This window comes from Psammomys obesus, unplaced genomic scaffold (assembly GCF_907164565.1).
Source record: "Psammomys obesus unplaced genomic scaffold, mPsaObe1.curated_primary_1811, whole genome shotgun sequence".
In the NCBI taxonomy this organism is placed as follows: Eukaryota; Metazoa; Chordata; class Mammalia; order Rodentia; family Muridae; genus Psammomys; species Psammomys obesus.
In genome coordinates, this window is record NW_026591086.1 from 680,541 (window position 1) to 702,454 (window position 21,914).

At 46.1% G+C, this 21,914-nt stretch overlaps 1 protein-coding gene across 1 annotated transcript; it reads right to left on the bottom strand.

The window, feature by feature from the left end:
- Window positions 1-2,525: 2,525 nt before the first annotated feature.
- Window positions 2,526-17,463, bottom strand: Dleu7 (deleted in lymphocytic leukemia 7). The gene is made up of 2 exons (XM_055609808.1): window positions 16,823-17,463; window positions 2,526-3,867 (listed from the first exon to the last, which is right to left on the bottom strand). Exons 1-2 carry the CDS (start codon window positions 17,243-17,245, stop codon window positions 3,661-3,663), a joined length of 630 nt encoding a protein of 209 aa, XP_055465783.1. The 5' UTR covers window positions 17,246-17,463; the 3' UTR covers window positions 2,526-3,660.
- Between the last annotated feature and the right edge of the window lie 4,451 nt (window positions 17,464-21,914).

Consider the following 21,914-nt stretch of genomic DNA (forward strand, 5'->3'; position numbering starts at 1 on the left):
GCTCAGGCCTTCCAAACCAGTGCCACCTGAGAGACTTTCATACAGTACCAGGTTTGACGGCCAGCACAAGTTATAACCCAGGCCACCTACAGAAGAGAGATTCTGTGTATTAACTCCCAAGAAACATTTCCTTGAAGATTTCACCCCATTGATACTGGTCTCTTGTTAATCACAGTTGATTCTTCAGTGCCAGCTGGTAAGACACTACAGATCCTTGACACAAAAGGCCTAGTAGAGTGCTTGCTTCCCTTTGAAATTTCACAAGCCTGGCATCCATCATTTATACTGCTTTCAATGTCCTTATCTTCCATTCTCCTACAGAACAGTCCAGTAAGTTCTCAACATTCAATGATGTTTTTTTCCACCCCCAAAGGTTCCTTCTACAACCTCCCCAAAACAGGATGGCCAGGTCTATTGCAGAAATACCCCACAATTCTGGTATCATTTTGTCCGAGTTAAGGTTACTGTTGCTACAATGAAACACCATGCCCAAAGCAACTTGGAGAGGAAAGGATTTATTTGGTTTCTACCTCACATCACTGTTCATCATCAAAAGGAAGTCAGGTCAGAAACTCAAACAGGGCAGGAATCTGGAGGCGGAAGCTGACGCAGAGACCACGGAGGGGTGCTGCTTGCTAGCTTGCTCCTCAGAGCTTGCTCAGCCTGCTCTATTATAGAACCCTGCACTACCAGCCCACAGGTATCCTCACCCACAATGGGCTGGGTCTTTCCCCATCAATCACTAGTTAAGAAAATACTCTCCAGGCTTGCCTATAGCCCAATGTTATGGAGGCATTTTCTCAACTGAGGTGCCCTCCTCTCAGATGACTATAGCTTATGTCAAGCTGACGTAAAACTAGCCAGCACACACTCCTGTGCATATACTCAAAGGACTCTACGTCCTACTACAGAGACACTTATCTATGTTCATTGCCTCTCTATTTGTAATAGCCAGAAATTGGAAACAGCCAAGATGTCTATCAACAAATGAATGGTCAGTGAAAGCGTGATATGGTTACGAAGTGGAATATTAATCAAGTATTAAAAGAAACCAAATCATGGAATTCGCAGGCATATCAGTGGAGCTAGAAAAAAAAATAATAGTCCTGAATGAGGTAACCCAGACCCCAAAAGAAAAATATGGTGTGTATTCTCTTATATGAGGATGTTAGCTTTTAAGCCGTCAATAGGCATGCTACAAGCCCCATAACCTCAGGAGCTAATTACCTACTAAGGGACAAGTAGAAAGGGGAAGATTTCCCAAGGAAGGGGTAATGGAATATATAGTTATAAAGAGATGGAGGAGACTGGAATGGGAGGATTTAACAGAACAAGGGAGGGAAGAAGGACATAAAAAAGGTAAAACAGGGAGGGACAGTAACACTTAGGGCCATTTAAGGTGATACCATATGGTAATTTACTCTAATAAAAGCTTCTTAAAATATATACATATATGAAAGAACTCTAAATGGCATCACTAAATAACAGGACAGAAAAAGCCCCACCTCGACATGTTGGACCATCAAGTGAAAGGTGCTAGGAATGGGCTGCATCTAATTGAGTTGTTAGCCAAAGGGGCTCCACGGAAACTCAAGCTATTGTCAAGGCTATTGGCTGCTCTTCACAGACTGATGGGAAGGCCCTGTTGCTGAAGGCAATGCTCACATATCTCACTGAACATGGAGAAGTTGAGCTGGTGTCTTACTTGACCCTTCACTCCTCCTGACTAGCGTTCCTGGTGTGGGTTGGTGCTCCGTACACTACCACAGAAGAAAGGCAAACACCATCCCAGCAGTAAACCCTGTGATATGCAATGGTGGCCCATCTGCCTAATGCGCTGGCACAACAGTGGCACGGAAGATGGGGAGTAACCCACCGCTGTCTGATCAGACTTAAGGCCCTCTCCATGGGATGGAACCCATGCCTGTTCCTGCTTGAGTAGCCAAGAACCTGAGCCCAGATAGGCAAGGAGCCCAGGAGAAAACCAAATAATTCTATTCCACTGGAAGAATGCAGCAATAAAATGACTCCTAACAACATTCCTATATACCTATAGATCTATGTCTTGCTCAGCCATCATCAGAGAAGCTGCCTCCAATAGTAGATGGGAGCAAATATGGTGGCATGCAACAGGACAATGTGCAGAGAGTGAGGGGCCTTGGAGCATCCTGTCATCATATTTTCATCAAACCCTCCACCCAGGGCTTGGGAAAATAGTGCAGTGGGGGATGAAGTGTAGGAACCAGAGGGAATAGATGACAATGACCCCACAGCAATAGGGTCTTCCAGACACAACAGGACCGATGCACGTAGGAGCTCACAAAGACTGTGGCAGCGCAGGGTCTGCACAGGTCCAAGCTTTCTGAAACGAAGTGTCACTGATATAAACCACGCTTAACGGCAGGCCGCCTACTCAGCAGTGGACAGCCACACAAAACAAACTCACTGGTATTTCTGGAGATTATTTTTTGTCTCATATTGTTTTATTTTGGCATTTTTTTTATCTTATTGGTCTTTTGCTTATTTATTATGGTTTATGGTTTTATGCTTTCTCTGGGAGGAAATGAGGAAAGGGGAAACCATGATGGGATATATTTATTGAAAAAAATATTTTCAATAAAAGAAGCTTTGATCGCTACTGACACTCATTTTAGACAGATACACCCCAACACACAGATCCAGGTATTAATTCTTTCAGAAACAAGTCATTTATTCATATACACGGTCATCCCCTGGCCCCTGCTAACCTGATGCCGTTTCCATAAGAAACTTCTATGATGCAGTGAGGCCTTTATTAGCTCTAGGTATAGTCATCATTGAATAATAGAAAGCATGTATAGATAATTGTTACCAAACATAAAATAGTAATGAAACCACCTTCTCTTTCCAGATCCAAACGTTGGACTGTGCAAACAGAATTCCTGGAGTGCTCACTCCTTCCTTCTTTTCCCAGCACTTTCCTGTTCCAACAGAAATATTTAGCAACAGTAAGAGCAGCCAGATGGTCCCACACTGAGACTTTAATGGCACGTACTTGTATTTACATATTATAGATGCTCAGTACCCCAGAGTTCACTGTCATTTTAAATGTGCACAGCACTGTACGATAGTACAAGGTTTAGAAACAGCTCTTCCCGCCCAGGGGTAAGTTACTAACGACAGGGTTGAACTCACAATGACTGACACCTCACTGCTATTGCCTACAACGAAGGTCCCAGCACACTGATGGTGTCAGCTACTAAATGTCCCACTTACTCAAAACTACATGAAGAGCCATGGTCCTTCTGCTATACAGGACCCCATTAAGCTTTCTAGCCGACAATAATACAAATATAGATTCAAATGTCATTCATTCAAAACCAATGCTTAAGATGGGTAATCAGTATACACAGATATATAAAACCCAATTAGTTCCACAAAGAGAAATCTATTTCAGAAAGTCAGCAATAAGTCACCATACTTTAAAACATACACTACAGCTTTAAAAAGTATGTGCACCACATGCTATCGTGCTGAAGGCTACAGGTGCTCTCGGTCACACTCGGCCATGAACTATCAAGTCGTTTTGGGAACATAAACACCCGCTGCTGCTGGCTGTCGAGAAGGTGAAGGATCCTATTCTCTTAGCAGAGCCAGCTGTAGTCTGGCTGTCTCTCATGCTCATACATCTGGGAGATTCTGCAAGATCTGTCTCAAGGAAGCGCAGGCAACCACGTGGGCATCTGATGGGAGATTAGCAAGCGCCTGGATCAACTTCTTCACTATCGTCTTCAGACACTGGTGAGCAGCGTTCAGGTCTCTGTCAAACTGCTGCCCTTCGATTTGCAGAGCCAAGTGACTGCAGATGTTTCTGAACTCCACGCTGTCCTGAAATGAATGGCAAACGGGCAGGAGATTAAACTGATGGTGTGAGCGTTTGTTGTGTTCCCTTGTCCAATTCCTAATTTTTATTCAGAGAACCACCCTTTTCATCCTTAGTCACAGGAGGGCAGTGTGACCCTCCCCCACCTCCCTCCACCCCAGCCCACCCCCGTCCATCAGAGGATATCACACCCAGTCAAGGGAGCTGATCAGAGATGGCAGAATGACCACATCCAGTCAAATGAACTGGTCAGGGACAGGTGACTGACAAATACCACTTGTACCACTGCTACAGGACTGGAAGAGAGAAGCGCTCCTTGACCAATACTACTTGGAAACATTTTGTAACCTGCACAAGAAAGTGCAAATGAGGTTGCCTCCAAAACAAAATGGCAGGTGGAAGAGATTAAAAATGGCTGACTCTAGTGACCTTTCCTCGCCAGGGAACACCAGGATTTCTCATCTACCGGAGTTGATGAGTAGCCCTTTTTACTAAAGCCAGCTGAAGCTGAGTTTCTGTTACTTGTTCCTGAAAGAGTTATGACAAATATATAAATAGCCTCTGTTCTTACAGTTCGGTATTTACCATGTTCAAGATTCCACTGTACAATTTACTGCAAAATGGACATGGTCTCCAGAAATGACCAGCCTGGGCTACACAGTGAGACCCCTGTCTCAAAAGACTTTAAAAGTCTAAACTGATAGATCGTGAACAAAATAAATCATGTAGCTTATACTATACAGATTGGAGGAGACTAGTTTAAACCAATGCAAATAATCAGAAAGACGTTGTTTTCAAATACATGTGGGATATTTGTGGAATCTGGTGCCAGCATGTCATCACAGAGGATATCGTAGCAGATCAGGAAGTCTGTGTCATACAAAAATCACGGTGCAAGCAGGGAGGAATCAATGAAGCAGCTTATCTTTCCAAACACACATGACTTTTAAAAAGCACTTCTAAATGATTCATAGGCTTATGAAAAAAAAAATGAACTTCGAAAATATTCTGTACAGAACACACAGAAATATTGTATCAAATTTGTGGAAAGTAGAAAGATCTGCAAACTTAAATACCTACTTACATTGAGAGAAAAATGACTAAAAGTTTCTAAGCAAAGAATTAAATTCAATAGCTTTAAAAAGAAAAAATACAAAATGACAGCCCCACTCCCTACCCGCTACTCCCCAACAATGGAAAGAACTAAGAGTTAATGGAAGGTTTGGGAGTAAGTGGTTTGAATAAGAGCAGCCCTATTGACTCATATATTTGCGTGCTTGGTTCCTAGTTAGCAGAATTAACTGGAGAGGAATGATTTTTAATGAGCCAGTCTGACTCCACAACAGGCTTCAAAACTGGCTTCAGACTGAACAGGTCTGAGTTTTTTTCTCAAACATGAAACTACAATCCATGGAAACCAGATACAATAACTCAATGACCTCTCTGAAAACCAGAAACAATAATTTAGTAATATCCCCAAGCACTTGACCAATCAAATTAAAGGTCAGTTAGAGACACATTGTCTAACTAGTCAAAATGATACTTTGTTACCTGGGCACTCTTTGTTAGCTGGGCAATCTTTGTTCCTGGGCACGCTTTGTTTCCTGGACACTCCGTGAAGTCCCCCCGCTGCAGAACCAATCATGAGTTTCCTAGATCAGCACCAACCAATCAACATAAAGATTGCCTAACCACACTGGGTAATCCTCTTTCAATTGAGCCTGCGTGCTCACTGCAGAGTCACTGTTCTATGGAATAGCGGCCCCTGCATGCTGGAAATTTCTGCCGAATAAAGGGCTCTTCGCTTTTGCGTACTATCTGAATCTGAAGTCTTCCTTCAGCGTTTCCCACACTTAACTTAGGAGGACGTTTGAGAAGACCTTTTTCTTCCTTACCAATCGGTGAATTTCTGCAGAATAAATGCTCTGTGATTTTGCATTCTACCTGAGTCTGAGGTTTTCCTTCAGTAATTCCCGGACCTAACAAGCTCCTGTTCTCTCTGTCTCATCACCGTTGTCTCAGCACGTAAGCTCTCAGCGAGTGCCCCTGCACCACCCCTGCCTGCGTGCTGCCATGCTTCCTGCCATAATAGTCATGGACTCAGCCTCTGAAACGGTAGGCCCCCAATAAATTCTTTCTTCTATAAGTTTTCCTGGCCACCATGACTTTAAGTCACTGAGACAGTGAGGGGCCAAGATTTCTTTCTAATTCTGCACAGAAGAGGAAACTATTTCCCTCCAAAAGAAAAGGCTGTCACCTGAGTGAGAAGGACGTGGGCCTCTGCTTATTTTGTCAACATTTCCTAGAAAATCAAACAAGGGTGATTTATTTCTGCACAGCCGGGCCAATGTGAGTGGCTGGACCTGAGGCAGGAGAATGTACTATTGTCCCTGGATGCTAGTATGCCCAGACACAGAATTTGGCTTAACCTTCTCTGGCCAGAATTCTTACTTTCCTGCCTTCATGTGTTTCTCATCTCTGCTCAGAAGATGTCAGAGTCTCCTAGGATCATCTTCTCACAGTTGATGGGGCAACCTGTCCTGCGGAAGCATATTGCTTAGAGCGAGACAGTCACTACGGACTGTTTTCCCCAAAGCCACATCAAGGGAAACTGTCCACTTGCTCTACAGAAGGAATCCAATCTAAGTACAAAGTGGAAGAATCAAAGAAGGCATGCCAAGGGAACAGTGAGACCTGTGCTAACGCATGCCTGTTCATCCCTAACCAGGATTAAAATGCCTCGGAAAATAAACCCATGGGCCTGAAACCTGAGGTCGATTTCACATTTACTTAGGTAAACACTCAAATAGGGCATCTTCGGGGAAATTTATGAAAGTTTACAGATGGTTCCCGATGGCCTGGACAAATTGCAGACTTCTGGTGAACTTTGTAAGGTTTCTTTATTTTATTATCCTAGTGCAATTTTTCCTTTTAGCCCTTTCTAAAATACAGTAACAGTCAAAGAAAACAAGTGATTAGGAATTGGCTTTCCATGTGACTCTTATTCCAGGGGAGAAAGAAATAAAACAGGTGGTTTCTTTTCTTCCTTTCTAGAAGGGCTGAATGCCAACTCTAAATACACCAAACACTGTCTCCAATCAACCAAGTGCTGCTCCTGCAGAGGAAGACTGGAATCCCAAGATAGGAGGTCAAGGCTCATTAAATGCTTTGTGGCTTTCAGTAGAAACACACATGATAAAGACTGGCCATGACCTCACTCTCCGTGTCTTCCATTCAATGACAAACCACATTCTCTTGTGACTGCTATATACGAAGTCCCAGATGCTCTAAAAAATGATGAAAAATGCTACAGTGCTTTGAGCACTTTGCCAGAGTTAGAACTACAGGGTCAATCAACTGAAGGCAGTTTGGGAAGCCTCTAAAGCATTTTGTAATTCCAGACTCTGCCTAGGAAATGTATCGATGGCTACGGTGGTCCAAACAGAAGGCAGCACTGACCTCTCCAAGTGCATTGAGAGCCCCGTCCCATGTCTTAACTCATCTGCTAGGATACCAGTCTAGGCCTGTTTAACTCAGCTAATAAAATAGCAAATGTATTCAAAATATCCACCAAGCTGTGTGACTTTACTACACTAAGGTCAAAGAGACACTTTCCCTGTCTCTAAGGAGCTGATAACCCAGCGAGGAGAATGGACACAAGATCATCTGCCCAAACATGCAATGAAAACTGAAGAGCTCTGTACAGAGAGGAGAAAGCCCTGAATGAGTGTGTATTTTGACGTGGGTATGTCCTGTCATGTCCTCTTGAGGACTCCCAAGACCTTGTGCCCTTGGGACAACAGGCAAAGCCATTACCCACAAGGGCCGAGCTCAAGATGGCTAGCAAAGCTCTCCTAGGGAGCCTGTATACATAAGTATTTATAGATCATTGGTCAGGGTATGCAAAACCTGTCAACTGTGAGTCCCTCCTCCAGACGTTTGTAGCCTGAGAGTGCTTGCCCACAGACATGGGGCTAGCTAACTCCTCCCCCTGTGCTGTACCTAATAAACACACTGAGGTTCCAGACTGAGGCAGCGTTGTCAGAACCCTGCCTTGTCACAGCTTCGATCTATATGCACAAATTTTCTTCATTCTCCCACTGTTCCTAACCAGATGTCCTGGACTCAAGCCACATGGGACATGGCAGAGGTCCATGGGGACATCCCAAAGCCTGAATCCTCTTGAAGAACAGACTTTTACACGCTTAGAATAAATGCCCGGCCCGGGGTCCCTACAAAGCTGGGTGAATCCTTTCTACTGTGTGCCCCAAGCGTTACTGTCAACAATTCATACAGAGACACCCGAGACACCAATATGCTCTGACAATGAAATGACTTGAAGGAGATTACAGTTTCATTACTTCATCATTACTGTAAGTGTGTGTGTGATGTGTGTGTGCTCCTGCATATGAGTGCTTACTCACATGTAACACACTGCTGTGCACATTCCACAGAAGACACGTGGAGGATGGGGGAGCAACTTTCAGAAGTTCATTCTCTCCTTCTATCATGAGTTCTGGAGATTAAACTCAAGTCATCAGGCTTGCATGCCAAAGGTTTTTTTTTACCCATTAAGCCATCTCTCCAGTCTAACACTATTTTTTTAAACAACTGGGTGGGTTTTTTCCCCTATTTCTAGCAGAACTCTGTCCTGTAACAGGTAAAACGGTAGCCTTCTCCAAAGATGGTAACATCCCAATTCCAAGCACCTGTGAATATGTCACTCAACGTGGCCTTCATAAGTGTGAGGATGAGCCTCCCTCTGAGCAGGTAGAACTCATCTTGAGAGCAACACATTGCCATCAATACCCTCGTTCTGCCCTTTAAAAATCCTTTTTTTTTTCCTATGGAAGGCCCATTTTCTCATCTGTAAAATATAATTAATAATAGCTGGCATAGAGAACTGTCTATACTGTGTAAAGCCAGTCCTGCTAATCAGTGGCCTGCCCAGGGGCATCCTCCCTTCCTGATGAGCTCTCCACTCTTATTCAGAATGAAGGGGGCGGGCTCTTCAGAACACTGTTGCCCTGGGACCCTCTTGCATCATACATTGTGTTTATTAATATGCATATTGCTGGAATGTTTAAACAGCATTTTCAGAAACATTAAAAGAAGTATGGCTTCAAGCTCATTGTAGCTGCAGTACCCATAAAAGGGGGAAGTTAAACCCTTTCCTGAATCTTACTGAAAAGAAATACCCCCTTCAGAACTGAAGGCTTGAGGACAGGAGCCATCTCGTCAGCAGGAGACAGCTTCAGAGCTTGTCTTCTGAAGGCAGCACGGATGGGTAATGAATCCAGAAATATAGTGTGGTGTCACAGGCTCTTAAATGCTTAAATAACCTACAAGCGTGCGTGGGTACGTGTTCATGTGTGTGTGCAAATGTGTGTGGATATGGTGTATGTGCATGTATTGGAGGTGTCATACGCCTGTGTATGTTATTAGTGTGTATGTATGCACATGGGTCTGCATCCATGCCCACATGGAGGCTAGAAGGAGACATCAGGAGTCTTCCTTCAATTGTTCTTCACCTTTATTGGGGGAGGGGAAGTCTCTGCTTGGCTAGACCAACAGGCCTAAAGGCTTCAGGCAACCACCTGTCTACTCAGCCAAGCTCTGGGCCTACAGGAATTTGCCAGCCCGGCTTTTCCTTGGCTTCTGGAGATCTGAGCCCAGATCTCCCCCATGCCTTTCCTGACTGAACCGTCTCACCAGCATCTTTCTTCCTGTTTTCCCCTCTATCCCTTCCGAAAGGTCATCTACAGAGAGCAGGAAATACAGGAATGGAGGCAGAGAGGGTGACAAAGAAAACTGATGAGAAGGCTGTGACTCAGAGACGGAGATATAAACGGAGATATATATATATGAAGGCGGAGGCAGAGAGAAAAAAATAAGGCTTTCCTGGGTTTCTTGGGGAGCACCTTGCCTTTAAACATCTGCCTAGCCAGCCCACCAGCTCCTCCTCTGCAGCCCAGGGCAGGGCTGACAATGAGCATGACCCCAGACTCACTGGGATTCTCCACAGCACATGTATCAGTGAAATGAGGATGGTGTGTTTTCTGCCATAGAGGAAGACTGTGGACATCTGGAAACTGCCCCAATCTCACTGGCTCATCAACATCTGCCTTGTAAGTACAAGTTCTCAGGCCCTGAGCCCAAGGCCACTCTCAAATAGATAAGTAACTGTGTATCAGTGGGAAAACCCAGAGGAGAGTCAGAGATGTATCAATCACCAAAAAAAAAATAAATAAAGCCCATCATTGGTGAGAGAAAATGAAGCATTTTCACTTGTGGTGGGCCATGGTGAAACCCCTCATGCTTTGGCTCTGGGTACGGCACCATTTTCTGTGGGAAAGCCTAGAGAAAAGTGTTTTTGTGAGGAGTAGAAACAAGACTCAAGTGAGCTCACGGCAATCAGACCCTACAAAGTCTTTGTCCAGGGGCCAAGCAGAGCTGTCTTAAAGCCTCTCTAGACTCTTTCCCCAAAATTTCATTTCAGAAAGCTTTCATGCCTTGACTTTCATGTTATATCCATTATAAACTATTGTAAAACTATAAATAAACTAGATACCGGGCCACAAAAGCACAATTTTGTCCCAAATAGCAAGTCATCCCCTTGGATGTGGCTACTGCCAACCAGGAATTTTTATTTGTTCAGCAGTAATGTTCACAACGTGTGCGTGAGCCTGCACACAAGTGTGCATCTGTGTGTGTGTATGTGTGTGTGTGTATGTGGGTGTGTGGGTGTGTGTGCGTGCGCACGCGTGTGCATGCACGTGCTAGCATACTCTGGCCCTAGATCAATGCCAGGTGCCTTTGTTGATAGATAGATCAACCCAAAGCCTTCCCTGAGGCCCTGATATGTGGAGAAGGTGCACATCTCCTTCTCTAAACCAGGAACATACTTGGCAGAGCCAGGAATAGCCTGGGACTACGGTCTCGGGGAAGCTGTGAGTAGTATATAAGATACTGTGCTTCTTGATAAGTCTGGTTGGCATAAGACATTGCTTGTGCAAGATCTCCTGACCCCAGATGTCTTCTTTATCTTCTCATCTCCTGGTCCTCCACTCAGTCTTACTCAACCACTCTCCACATTTTTTTTTTCCTGATAGAGTCCCCAGCTGAACCTGCAGCTCACCAACTTGTCTGGACCGGCTGGATAACAAGCCTCTGGGACCCTCCCCAGGGCTGGGAATAGTCACGCACACCACCACGCTTGACAATGTATGTGGGTCCCGGTGGATCAAACTTGGCCACCAGTGCTTGCAGAGCTGATGCTGCAAGGTGAGCAATCTGCCCACACCTGGTCTCACAATTGTCAAATATTTGTTGATTTTTAGTTTATATATATGAGTGTCTGCCTGTGTGTACCACGCCTGTCTGTACCGTGTATGCACCTGGTGCCGGAACAGGATGTCAAGTCCCCCTGGAACACAACTACAGGGTTGTGAGCCACTTGACGTAGGTGCAAGAAGTCAAACCCAGCACTCTGCAAGAACAGCCAGTGCCTTTAACCACTAAGCCAGCTTCTAGCAGGACCCCAGACCTCTGTAGGGCCCCAGACCTTGACATGACTGATGCAGTGATGGAAGTATCATTCAGGTTTTGGAACCCACCATGTAGGAAGCAACACCTGCCAAAACAGGAACAAAAACCTAATCTACCATAGTCCACATTCTGGGAAAGTGCCTAAATGTACTGAGAGACCAAAGGATAAAGTCGTTAAGATCTAGAGTAGGTGCAGTAAAAAGTTAGTAATGCCCTGAGGGGAGAGTTACCTCACTGCATTCTTTCCCCACCCACTAGAGATATGGTTGCTAGGAAACTGGACCCTCCCCCTAGGGAGGGACACCTGGTCATGGTCAGTGGTCTGGGAACCTTCCTATAGCCAATCGATTCAAAATGTAGCATCTTGACCAATAGATGCTTGCCAGGCAGGAATTGCCCCTGCCTTGGGTATGCTGGGAGGGACCAGAATCTATAAATCAACCAACTAACCTGGGGACGGCGCACTCAGCTCCCACCGCTTCGGCGGTGGGACTGTATAGGCCCAAGCTGCAGCTTGTAATTTACAATAAAAAGACCCTCATGTGTTTTGCAATGGAGTCGATTCCTGTAGATCTTTTGGGGGCTTGCGAACTGGGTATAACAGTACCAACTCCTTGCCTTTTGTAGTTCCACTTCTGGCTAACTGTTCTTGCTAACTGAGATGCATCAACCCAAGATGTGGTCTTAAACCCCACGAAAGACTCAGGACTGCACTCAGGGCCTAAATGCCCCATGTAGTTGCTGGCTGGCTAACAAAGACTTTCTTTTAGCTTGAACCCGTGGTCTTGTCTGGCAGACATCCCACAACAATCATTCCAGTATCCAAGGTCTAGAATTTTTGAAGACGCTACTCCCAAACCTGTAGAAGCCGGTTTCACTAATTACCATGGATGCAGTAATGTCTTCTTTGAACAGCTGGTAGTCACATTTATTATGTGCAAAGAACATGAGTATGGGAGTGAGGCCAAGGTCACTAGTGTGTGGGTTGCTGGTCACATTCTGGAACGTGAGACACTCAGCGAGAGCAATTGAGTGTGACAGAGCAATTGTTACCATAATGAGCTTATTGGAATGAATGAGCTCACAGGCAAGTGTAGTCGGCCACGGCAGAAAGTTCTGTGTCTGAAAGCTGGCATCCGCTTGTCTCTTCTTCAGATGTAGCTCTTGGAAACTACGTGCTTTTAATTCTTGAAGCCTGACGAAACTTAGGGTCACTTCAAAACTGGCTTGGTCATCTTTTCTGCAGTTCAGATTGGTTACCTTCTGGTGTCCTGGACACTTCTGTGTTCCCTTTGGGAGCACATGTCCGTCACATGCTTGCTGTTACTATTAGCTTGAAAATGACTTCCTGTGTTCAAGCCAATGCTCAGTGCTTTGGGTAACCCTATCTGGCGGTCTTTAGGGTAGGGTGCATGGACCACCCAGCATGACAGACTGAATACTTTGAAACTTCCTATGCTGAAGCTCCACCCCCACTGTGACTACTTGCAGGGCCTGTGGGAAGGTAATTAAGGAGGAAAGAGATCACAAGAATAAGGAACCACCCGAACGCATGCACACATAAGTGGGTGGGGGACGCTCATGAACTCTTAAATTCACTATGCAGCCAAGGATGACCTTGAATTTCTACTCATCCTGCCTCTCTCAAATGTACTACTATGTGTTTTGTTTTACAGGGACCTAAGGATTGAACCTCATATATTCTAGATAGATATTCTGCCAACCTGAACTATATCCCCAGTCCTCTCATCTAAGAAGATGCTCTGGAAGCGCTCTCTCTCCCTCTCTCCCTCCTCTCCTCCTTTCCTCCTCCCAGTGAGATACACCAAGACAACCTGACAGATGCCTTGGGAGCCAGACAGGAGGCACTCACAAAAACTGAATTCATCACTGCCTTGATTTTGGACTCCAGCCTTTGAAGAATAAGAAAATGAATGTCTGTTGTTGAAGACATTTTGTTACAACAACTAAGCTGACCGACACACCCTGTCTACAATGTGATTACAACCACCTGAATAAGATACAAAGAATGATTGCCCAGCCGTAGCCCCGTCTACCACAGGCGTTTCTTTAGTTCATAATGCTCACATGATCTGGCCAGTGATATAATTGGGACGAATCACATTAACTCCAATCATGTCTTAACTTTCAAGTCTTCATCAAAGCCCCAAAGTTGCCTGAGGCTGTTTCCTCCTGTAATAAATATTTTCTAAGCTAGTTACTTGTACCAACCTTAACAAGACTCGGGACTGTTAAACATCATTCATTCATCCACCACAAAGAAACTCACTTCATGTTTTCTTTTAAAGGGTTGGAAATTTTCTAAATGTTCAAAGAGAGTACTAAATGTAAGCTTATTTCATTAGAAGGAAAAATACAATAGAGAGAAAAATGTAATAGAAAAATTGCCTATTGCTGCTAATAGGAGGATATCTCTGCCTTCACACCTCACACCATTTCTCTTCAGATGGGTTAGTCCCTAACCCACTCAACAAGGACACATTCGGTAGTACTAATGAAGCCAGGGCATAAAGCCAGGCTGTGGAAACTTCTATGCAGAGGAAACTTCCTGAAAATCCACTTAGTTGCGTGTCCTACCTGTATGTTTCTCAACAGCCCTAGAAATGGAAACAGCTCATAAGTCAGAGTTATCCACAGATCTGAAAAAGTAGTAGTGGTAGTGGTGGTTTATGAACTATCAGCTTGTTGATAACAGCAAGAACAACGCTTTCTAAGGGAAGCTGTAGCCAGACTTTTACCACTTAATGGGTTCGTTCCTTTTCTTCCACCCTTCTACACTTCTTTTCATCTTTCAACCCCCTAACGCTAGATAAGAGAGAAAGGGGGATAAAGAGGAAAGGAAAGAGATCCCTGAATAGTCAGAGGTCAGAAAGGGGGCTTTAGTCACCTGCTGTCAACTACAGGCTAAAAGAATTGTACACAAATCTACAGAAGTAAACAATGTTTAGATTGTAAACTGGGTCCAGCTTGAGCAGTGTGATGTACTCTTGCAATTCCCTTTGCCCCTTGCCCAGGTTCGAGGTTAGATATTCTTCCAACCTATTCGCTAATTTTCAGCCAGCGCTCTTACGATATTGACAGAGCTTCTGTTCGAGAGGCCCTTATGCAGGTGCCTAATGCTAATTCATTCACCTCACCCCACCCAGGCATTGCAGTGTCCAGAGTCATCACAGGGGTGAATGCGGTGCCACGAGCTTAGAGAGGTGGGTGTTTACATGAAGTGTATTGCTACTAACTGTTCTGGTTTATATTTGGCTATTGTAGTTAATCTCTTACTTAATTTATAAATTAAACTAAATTATAATGTATTACAGAAAAGTACACAGTGTATACAGTAAGGCTGAGTAAAAGCATAGCTAGGGACATGTGAAGGATTTTCTTCTGTGGTACAAGAAAGAATCCAGGAGTAGAAAACACACGCGCACTCACACACACTGTAGTTTAGAGGGGAAGGAAGATACTCCAGTCCATTGGCCTCAATTCTCCCAGAAGAGGAGTAAGGTTCAGATGAGGACATCTGGCAAGGGGTGGAGTGTACTTGGGCCCTTAGGTCAACTAGAAGCGTCCAAAGGATGACCAAGGAGGGATGACCACGGCACTGAACAAAACTCCACAATCTTGGTGGCGGCGGCATTCCGGCTCTTGTTTAGGTAAGCCTCAGAATATCACGGCTGACCTGACTCACACGCCGAAACCCAGCCATCTGGGGTTGACCTGTCTCATGTTCTGTGGCTACAGGATGCCACTCGGGTCTCTCGCCTGCCCACTCCTGAGTGTCCGGAATGACCTTTGCCCTTCTTCTGAATGGAACTCCTTGCAGCTTCCAGCACACCCTCAGTGCTTAAGGTTTGAATCACGAAGTCATAGTGACCCAAAAGCAACTAATACACACATGTATTTCTAACATGCTTCTAAAGTTATATGTACAGCTCTTGAAATTAAATCACATTGTTTCGTGTCTTAAATCACAACCACTGTTATGTGACACTGGCAGAAATTAAACTTTTTTCTTGAGAAATAGGAAGAGAGAGAGAGAACCTGCCTTGGACATTGCTTAGTGATGACTGATTTGAAATTTTTACAACACATGACGCAACTTAACATACGGCACATTTTCCGAACTTTGGCTTGTGGCACAGGAACAGCATCAATACTTAAGGGATACATGAAGCTCTCTTCAACACCCCACCTCCTCTAGCCTCCCAAGTGGATGGACGGGATGGTGCTCCTGTCCACAACTTGAGAACCAGCAGGTCTCAAAAAGTGCCCTGAAGACTATGTCCTAGTTTACTTTTTGTTTCTGTGATGAAGACAATGACCAAAAGGACCTTAAGGAGGAAAGGGTTTATCCCTTTACAGTTTACATGACTCCTTCATGAAGGACTCAGGGCAGGAACCTGTGGCGGGAACCAAAGCAGAGGACATGGTGGAACCAAGGCTTACTCCCTATGGCTCGTCAGCTAGCTTCACCACACAAGCCGGGACCAGCAGCCCAGGGGTGGCGATGTCCAGTGGAGGATGGGTTCTCCCTCCACTCCCTTCTCCCATCAACCGATAATCAAGAAAATGCCTCCACAGACTCACCTGAAGTTCCCTCTTTTCTGATGACCCTAGCTGGGTCAAGTTAATAAAACCAGCACAATTAGGTTAGTTGATGGCAAGGCCAGGACCGGACCCCCAAACACTAGACCCCAACCTACCTCAGCTCAGGTCTCTTCCCAGCTCTGCCACACACAGATGAGCTGGCTGACTCAGCAGGAGTCCCTGATGCTTTTAGCAAGCCTGTCAACTTCTGAAACCACCTGCCCTCAGCCCCCTTGATGAGGATTTAGGCTGACTCTGTGCTCTGTGGGGAACTGGATTTATGCAAAATAATCGTGATTCACGAGTGTGAAGGAACTTTAAATAAACAAAGAGGATGTTGTCATAATATTTGCAGCTAGGGACTTAAAGTGTGCTTCAAGCTTTGAAGGATTGAATGTAAGCTTGGAGGAAGAGGTAAGGGCAGCTGACCTCCATAGGTAGAAAAATGTGACAGGTAGGTCTTACAAGTCTTCCTCCTTATTCTGCTGCATTCCCCTATATATACACCTGGCCCTTCCCCCAACTCCACCTCCCCCCCGCCCCCCCCCCCCCCCCCCCCCCCCCCCACCCCGCGCGCACACACACACACACACACACACAGGAGGGTGTGCCCTGTCCTGGTTCAGGTCTAGTTCCACAGTCTGGCAGACCCCAGGCTGTTGGTTCTCAACCTGCCTGTCCCACATGTGTCTCCTTTTGCCCCCTTCCCTGCACACAGCAGACTGACCACACCCTGCTCGGACTTCCGGGGGTCCCAGTCACTTCATCCAAGCACTGCAGGCCTAGGGGAAGGCAGGGCAAACTCACCTTTAGGTGGATGGGGAAGGGCCGCTCATGCTGGAGAGGCCCAAGCAGAGTCTGCTCTACGCTGACCAGCTCCGAGGTCGAGTCCACCACGCGGGCCAGCGCGCTGCGCATCGCCATCCGCGCCAGGGTACAGGGCCCGCGGTCCCGGGGGAAGGGCAGCAGCTCGGCGCCCCCCTCTGCTCCCCTCAGTCCCCCTGCCTCGGGGGAGCCTCGCGCTCCCGTGCTCCCTCGCCCTAGCCCCCGCCGGGTCCTCATCTGGCCTGAGTTACGAGCCGGGGCGATGGGCACGTGGTCCGGACCGCTCGGGCTCCCGGGGGCGCTAGGACCGTCCCCCCAGCCCCACTCCTGCTGAAGCAGCTGCAGTGTCTGCAAAGCCACCATTTGGTGGCTGATGGAAGCCACTAAGGGCGCAGGGCTGGCCATGGTCCGCTAGCAGCTGGGCGCCGAGGAGCAGGTGGAGCGCAGGCGAGGTAGCCTGGCGGCGTTTGGGGTCGCGGGGTCACATTTTTCTAACTCCCAGCTCTCCCCCGGCCTCCGCGTGTGTGGCCCGCCCCGCCCCCGGCCCGCAGGTGGTGACCTTCGCTGGCCCCTGCATTCACTTCCAGGCAGAAAGGGCTCAAAATGACCAAAAGCTGCCTGAAGCCTGCTCGGCGAACGCTTGAACATCGGCCAGATGCTGAGCTCCGGTTCTTCCGCCTCTCTGGGCTTTGGTGGGAAACCGCGCTTTGTGCGGATGTATCTATCCCCAGATACCCCACCCCCTTTTTCCCTGAAGGATGCCAGCAAAGGACCGCTTGAGGCAGGGAAGGCCCTAGTTCTGGGGTGACCTGCCCTGAGCTTCAGCCAAAGTCACAAATTACACTGGTGGATTCTTGTCATTTCCCTGGGGGCATTTTCAGAAACTCCTTGAAATAGCCTTCAAGGTCTTGCAGCCCCCCCCCCCCCCCCACACACACACACAAACAAAATATGTGGGCAAGGTAACTCAAAGTTCAGCTGCATTGCTCTGTTCCTCTCTGTTACTGACATCCCAAATGCAAAAAGGGTATCGAGGCAAAGTTAGCATGGCCTGTTCCAAAAACCCAAGCCTGGCTCTGCCCAGATGAAGAGCTTGACTGTTTTCTGTGAAAGGACTCAGGCAGCAAGGTCAGAAGTCAATCCTTTTATGGAGCATGAACCTCAGGACAGCTGTACAAATACCCATTTTTAATTACACCAAACATGGCTGTGTCCTTTTAAGTAATAGGAAAGGAGAGGTCATTTTAATCTAGTTGGCAGCTGTCTGTGGTTTTTGTTTTGTTTTTGTGGGGTTTTGTTTTGGTCACTGTTTGTTTGCTGGTTTGTTTGTTTTTGTTTGTTTGTTTGTTTGTTTGTTTAAATTATTTTTTATTAGTTACAGTTTATTAACTTTGTATTCCAGTTGTCCTTCCCAATCCCACCCTCCCTCATGTCCTCCCTGCCCCGCTCTAAGTCCACTGATAGGGGAGGTCCTCCTCCTCCCCTTTCATCTGACCCAAGCTTATCAGGTCTCACCAGGACTGGCTGCAATGTCCTCCTCTGTAGCCTAGCAAGGCTGCTCCTCCCTCAGGGTGGAGGGAGGTAAAAGAGCCAGCCATTGAGTTCATGTCAGAAACAGTCCCTGTTTTGTTTTTAAAGACATTTGAAGGGACTAGTAAAGAGAACTATCCCAGAGACCATCTTTTTCTGCTTTCTTCTTGCAAGGAAAACTATAGGAGAATCCAGTGACCCAGCACAGCAAAGGCAAGGGCACAGAGGGGCAGTGAGGATTCATGGGCAAACTGGGGACCTGAAAAGACAGCATGTGGTGTGGAGTCAGTTCTGAAGCAATCTGGCAAAAAGCCATGTTGATGGCGCTGTCAGTAGAGGAGGGTGATCAGTAAGAGATAGGGGCCCTTTAAGGATTCTTTGACTCTGGAATAGTTGAGCTTGTGTAATCTTCCCCACCCTCCCACAAAGGTTCTTGGAATTCTGTGTTTCCTTCCCCTCTGAAAAACCCCAATCTGAATAAATAAAGATGTTTTCTTAAGCAAAAACAAGCATGCTCATGCTAATTATATCTAGGTAAAAAAAAAAAAAAAAAAATGCTAGTCTGTGCAGGCACAGAGGAAATGACTTTGGAGAGAAGCCATTTAATATTGATTAGTTTATCATGCCACAGAGTTACTCAAGTTCGTGTACAGAAATGAAGACATTTTCCCAAACTGTGTATCTATTTTTTAAACCTTCAGACGCTGAGACACATTTAGCTCAGCAAAGATGAAGCAGGAACGGCACAGACCCCCACCCCCTTGTTTGCACAGAGTCTCCCAGGCTCAGCTAACTGACCCCTCTGCTCTCAAATGGCTGACTGCAGAACTCTCCTGACAGCTGGAATTGCAGTCAACAGGACAGGAGTCACTAGACAGGGCAGGACCCAAGCTTCTCTCCCTCCCCCTTTCTACATGCCACACTGATTCTGAGAGTCAAGAGACAATCTAACTTTAAGGAGTACTTGAGATGAGGGCCAGAAAACCACAGGGCATGTGGGGTGATACCACCTATGGAAGACTTTTCCAACAAAGCAGTGCTTCATCTATCTAGCCCTGGGTCATATTTGGTGTGATCTCAGAGTGGCTTATGGTCCAAAGCTGGAGATCAAAGGCTTCATGGGATATTGACATGAATTATTAGTACTAGCAGGTCTGTCCTTGGTCTGAAGGATCTGCAGAGAAGCCTTTACTGGGTCAACAGACCAAGTGCACACCTACACACATCATGTACCCATTCTGAAACACGGGAAGAAGGTCTCATTCAGAAGCACAAAATATTGCACATCCAGTACCTTTGCTTGAGTATTTTATGGAACCTGTGCTCTCCTTGCTTTGTGGATATTCTTCATCTTCCATATTCAGCCCATGGACTAGATGAGGTAAATGGACCCAAGTAATAAAAGAAAGAGTTCTGAGTCATCCAGGCTGCAGCCAGTCACAACCACCTTTCCATGGGAGTTGTCAGGAACCACATAGAAGGCTTTCAGTTGAATGCACTGTGGAATATAGAACAATGGAGCTTCATGGTAAAGGCCAATAGATCACACAGCAGCAAAGAACGCATTCTCTTTTAGTAGAAAAGTATAACACAAAAAAAGTAATAGACAACAAGAATTTTTTAATTTATTTATTGTTTTATTAATTACAGTTTATTCAACTTTGTATCCCAGCTGTATCCCCCTCTCTCCTCCCCTCCCAATCCTACTCTCCCTCCCTCCTCTCCTCCCATGTCCCTCCCCAAGTCTACTGATCGGGGAGATCTTCCTCCCCTTCCCTCTAATCCTAGTCTACCAATTCTCATTGGTCCTGCAATTCTCATTGCAGGACTGGCTGCATTGTCTTCTGTGGCCTGGTAAGGCTGCACCCCCCTCAGGGGGAGGTGATCAAAGAGTAGACAACTGAATGCATATCAGAGACAGTTACTAGGTATCCCATTTGGAGACTGAGCTACCACAGGCTACCTCTGTGCAGGGGTTCTAGGTTATCTCCATGAATGGTCCTTGTTTGGAGTACCAGTCTCAAAAAAGACCCCTGTGTCCAGATTTTTTTTTTCTCTCCTTGTGGAGCTCCTGTCCCCTCCAGCTCTTTCTATCTCTCCCTTCTTTTATAAAATTCCCTGTGTTCTGCCCAAAGTTTGGCTATGAGTCTCAGCCTCTGTTTTGATACCCTGCAGGGAAGACTCTTTCAGAGTCCCTCTATGGTAGGCTCCTGTCCCGTTCCCTGTTTCTTCCTCTTCTGATGTCCATCCCATCTGCCTTTCTGAATGAAGATTGAGCACCTTACCCAGAGTCCTTTTCTTGCTTAGCTTCTTTAGTTGTACAGATTTTAGTATGTAAATACATAACTGTAGTGACTCTAAGGACTACAAATCTGAGTTGAAGCTGTGAGGACTGGGAAGGAACAGTGGGGTGGAACAGTGTCCCAAGGGTATCTTGAGGCTCAGGAGCCCAGGAACCATACAGCTTTGAGAGAAGGCCTCCTCAACAGAGACACTGCAGTTTCTAGAGGAGGGCTTGTCCTAACCCCTGATTTGCTGAGGAGCTTTGGAGTCTGAGCTTTGCTCCTTCTTCATTTCTTCTCTTCTTCTTCTGATGAGTGAGTCACAGCAGGCAGTAAATTTCTTAAAAGAGATTTATTGAAGGGATGAACTCAGGAAAGGAGGGAGGAATCCAAAAATGTCTGTCTCTGCCCCCAGGAGAAGGCAGCAGGCAACTGGGGCAAACACAGCCTTTATATAAGAATTCCTGGGGGTCAGGGGGTGCGGTTTCTGGAGCAGGGATTTCCAGAGTGACAATTGGTGGGATTTCAAGTCCTGAACTTTGGGGAGCTCAGGAATTGGTGGGCTTTCCTGTTCAGGGATTGGTGGGTTTTTTGTGGGAAGCTCGGGAATATTCCTGCTCAGGGATTGGTGAGGTTTTGTCCAGTGTTTTCACCTCAAATTTGCATAATCTGGGATGAGTCTCTGACCCCTTAACACCCTTCCCCCACTGTTTCCTAGGCACTACAAGGCAGGAAGCTTTGTTCTACCACTTCCATTGTGATGTTTGGCCTCACCACAGGTCGCAAATATGACTGTGTACTTTGTTATAGCAAAAGTGACTCACACAAGAGGGAAAAGAAACCTTGGAAATGTGAGTGACACCTGGGCCTCCTGATACATTTGGACATAATTCGCCCTGCTATGATTTGGGGCACATAGCTATTCAGCTTGGCTTGTGCTATGCTCTACAGATAGAAATCCATAAAGTCAAAAGTTCACAGTGGAAGATTCCACAGAACCTCCTAACTCAAGCCCTACCTGCAGGGCATGAGAGCAGGGCCAGCCCCAAGGACTGGCAGGGTCCCCTCCCCTCCCCTCTGCACCAGGCAAACAAGGGAAACCAGCAGATCTACTTAAGTTATTTGTTTGGTCATTTTAAGCACATTTGTTACCAAGTATTATTGAGAATGGGATGAGAAGTTGCAACAAGGTAGAAGATACTAAAAACAGAAAGTTGTAACATCACTGAAGTTACACTTTTCTCTCTCTTGACAGAAAAGAA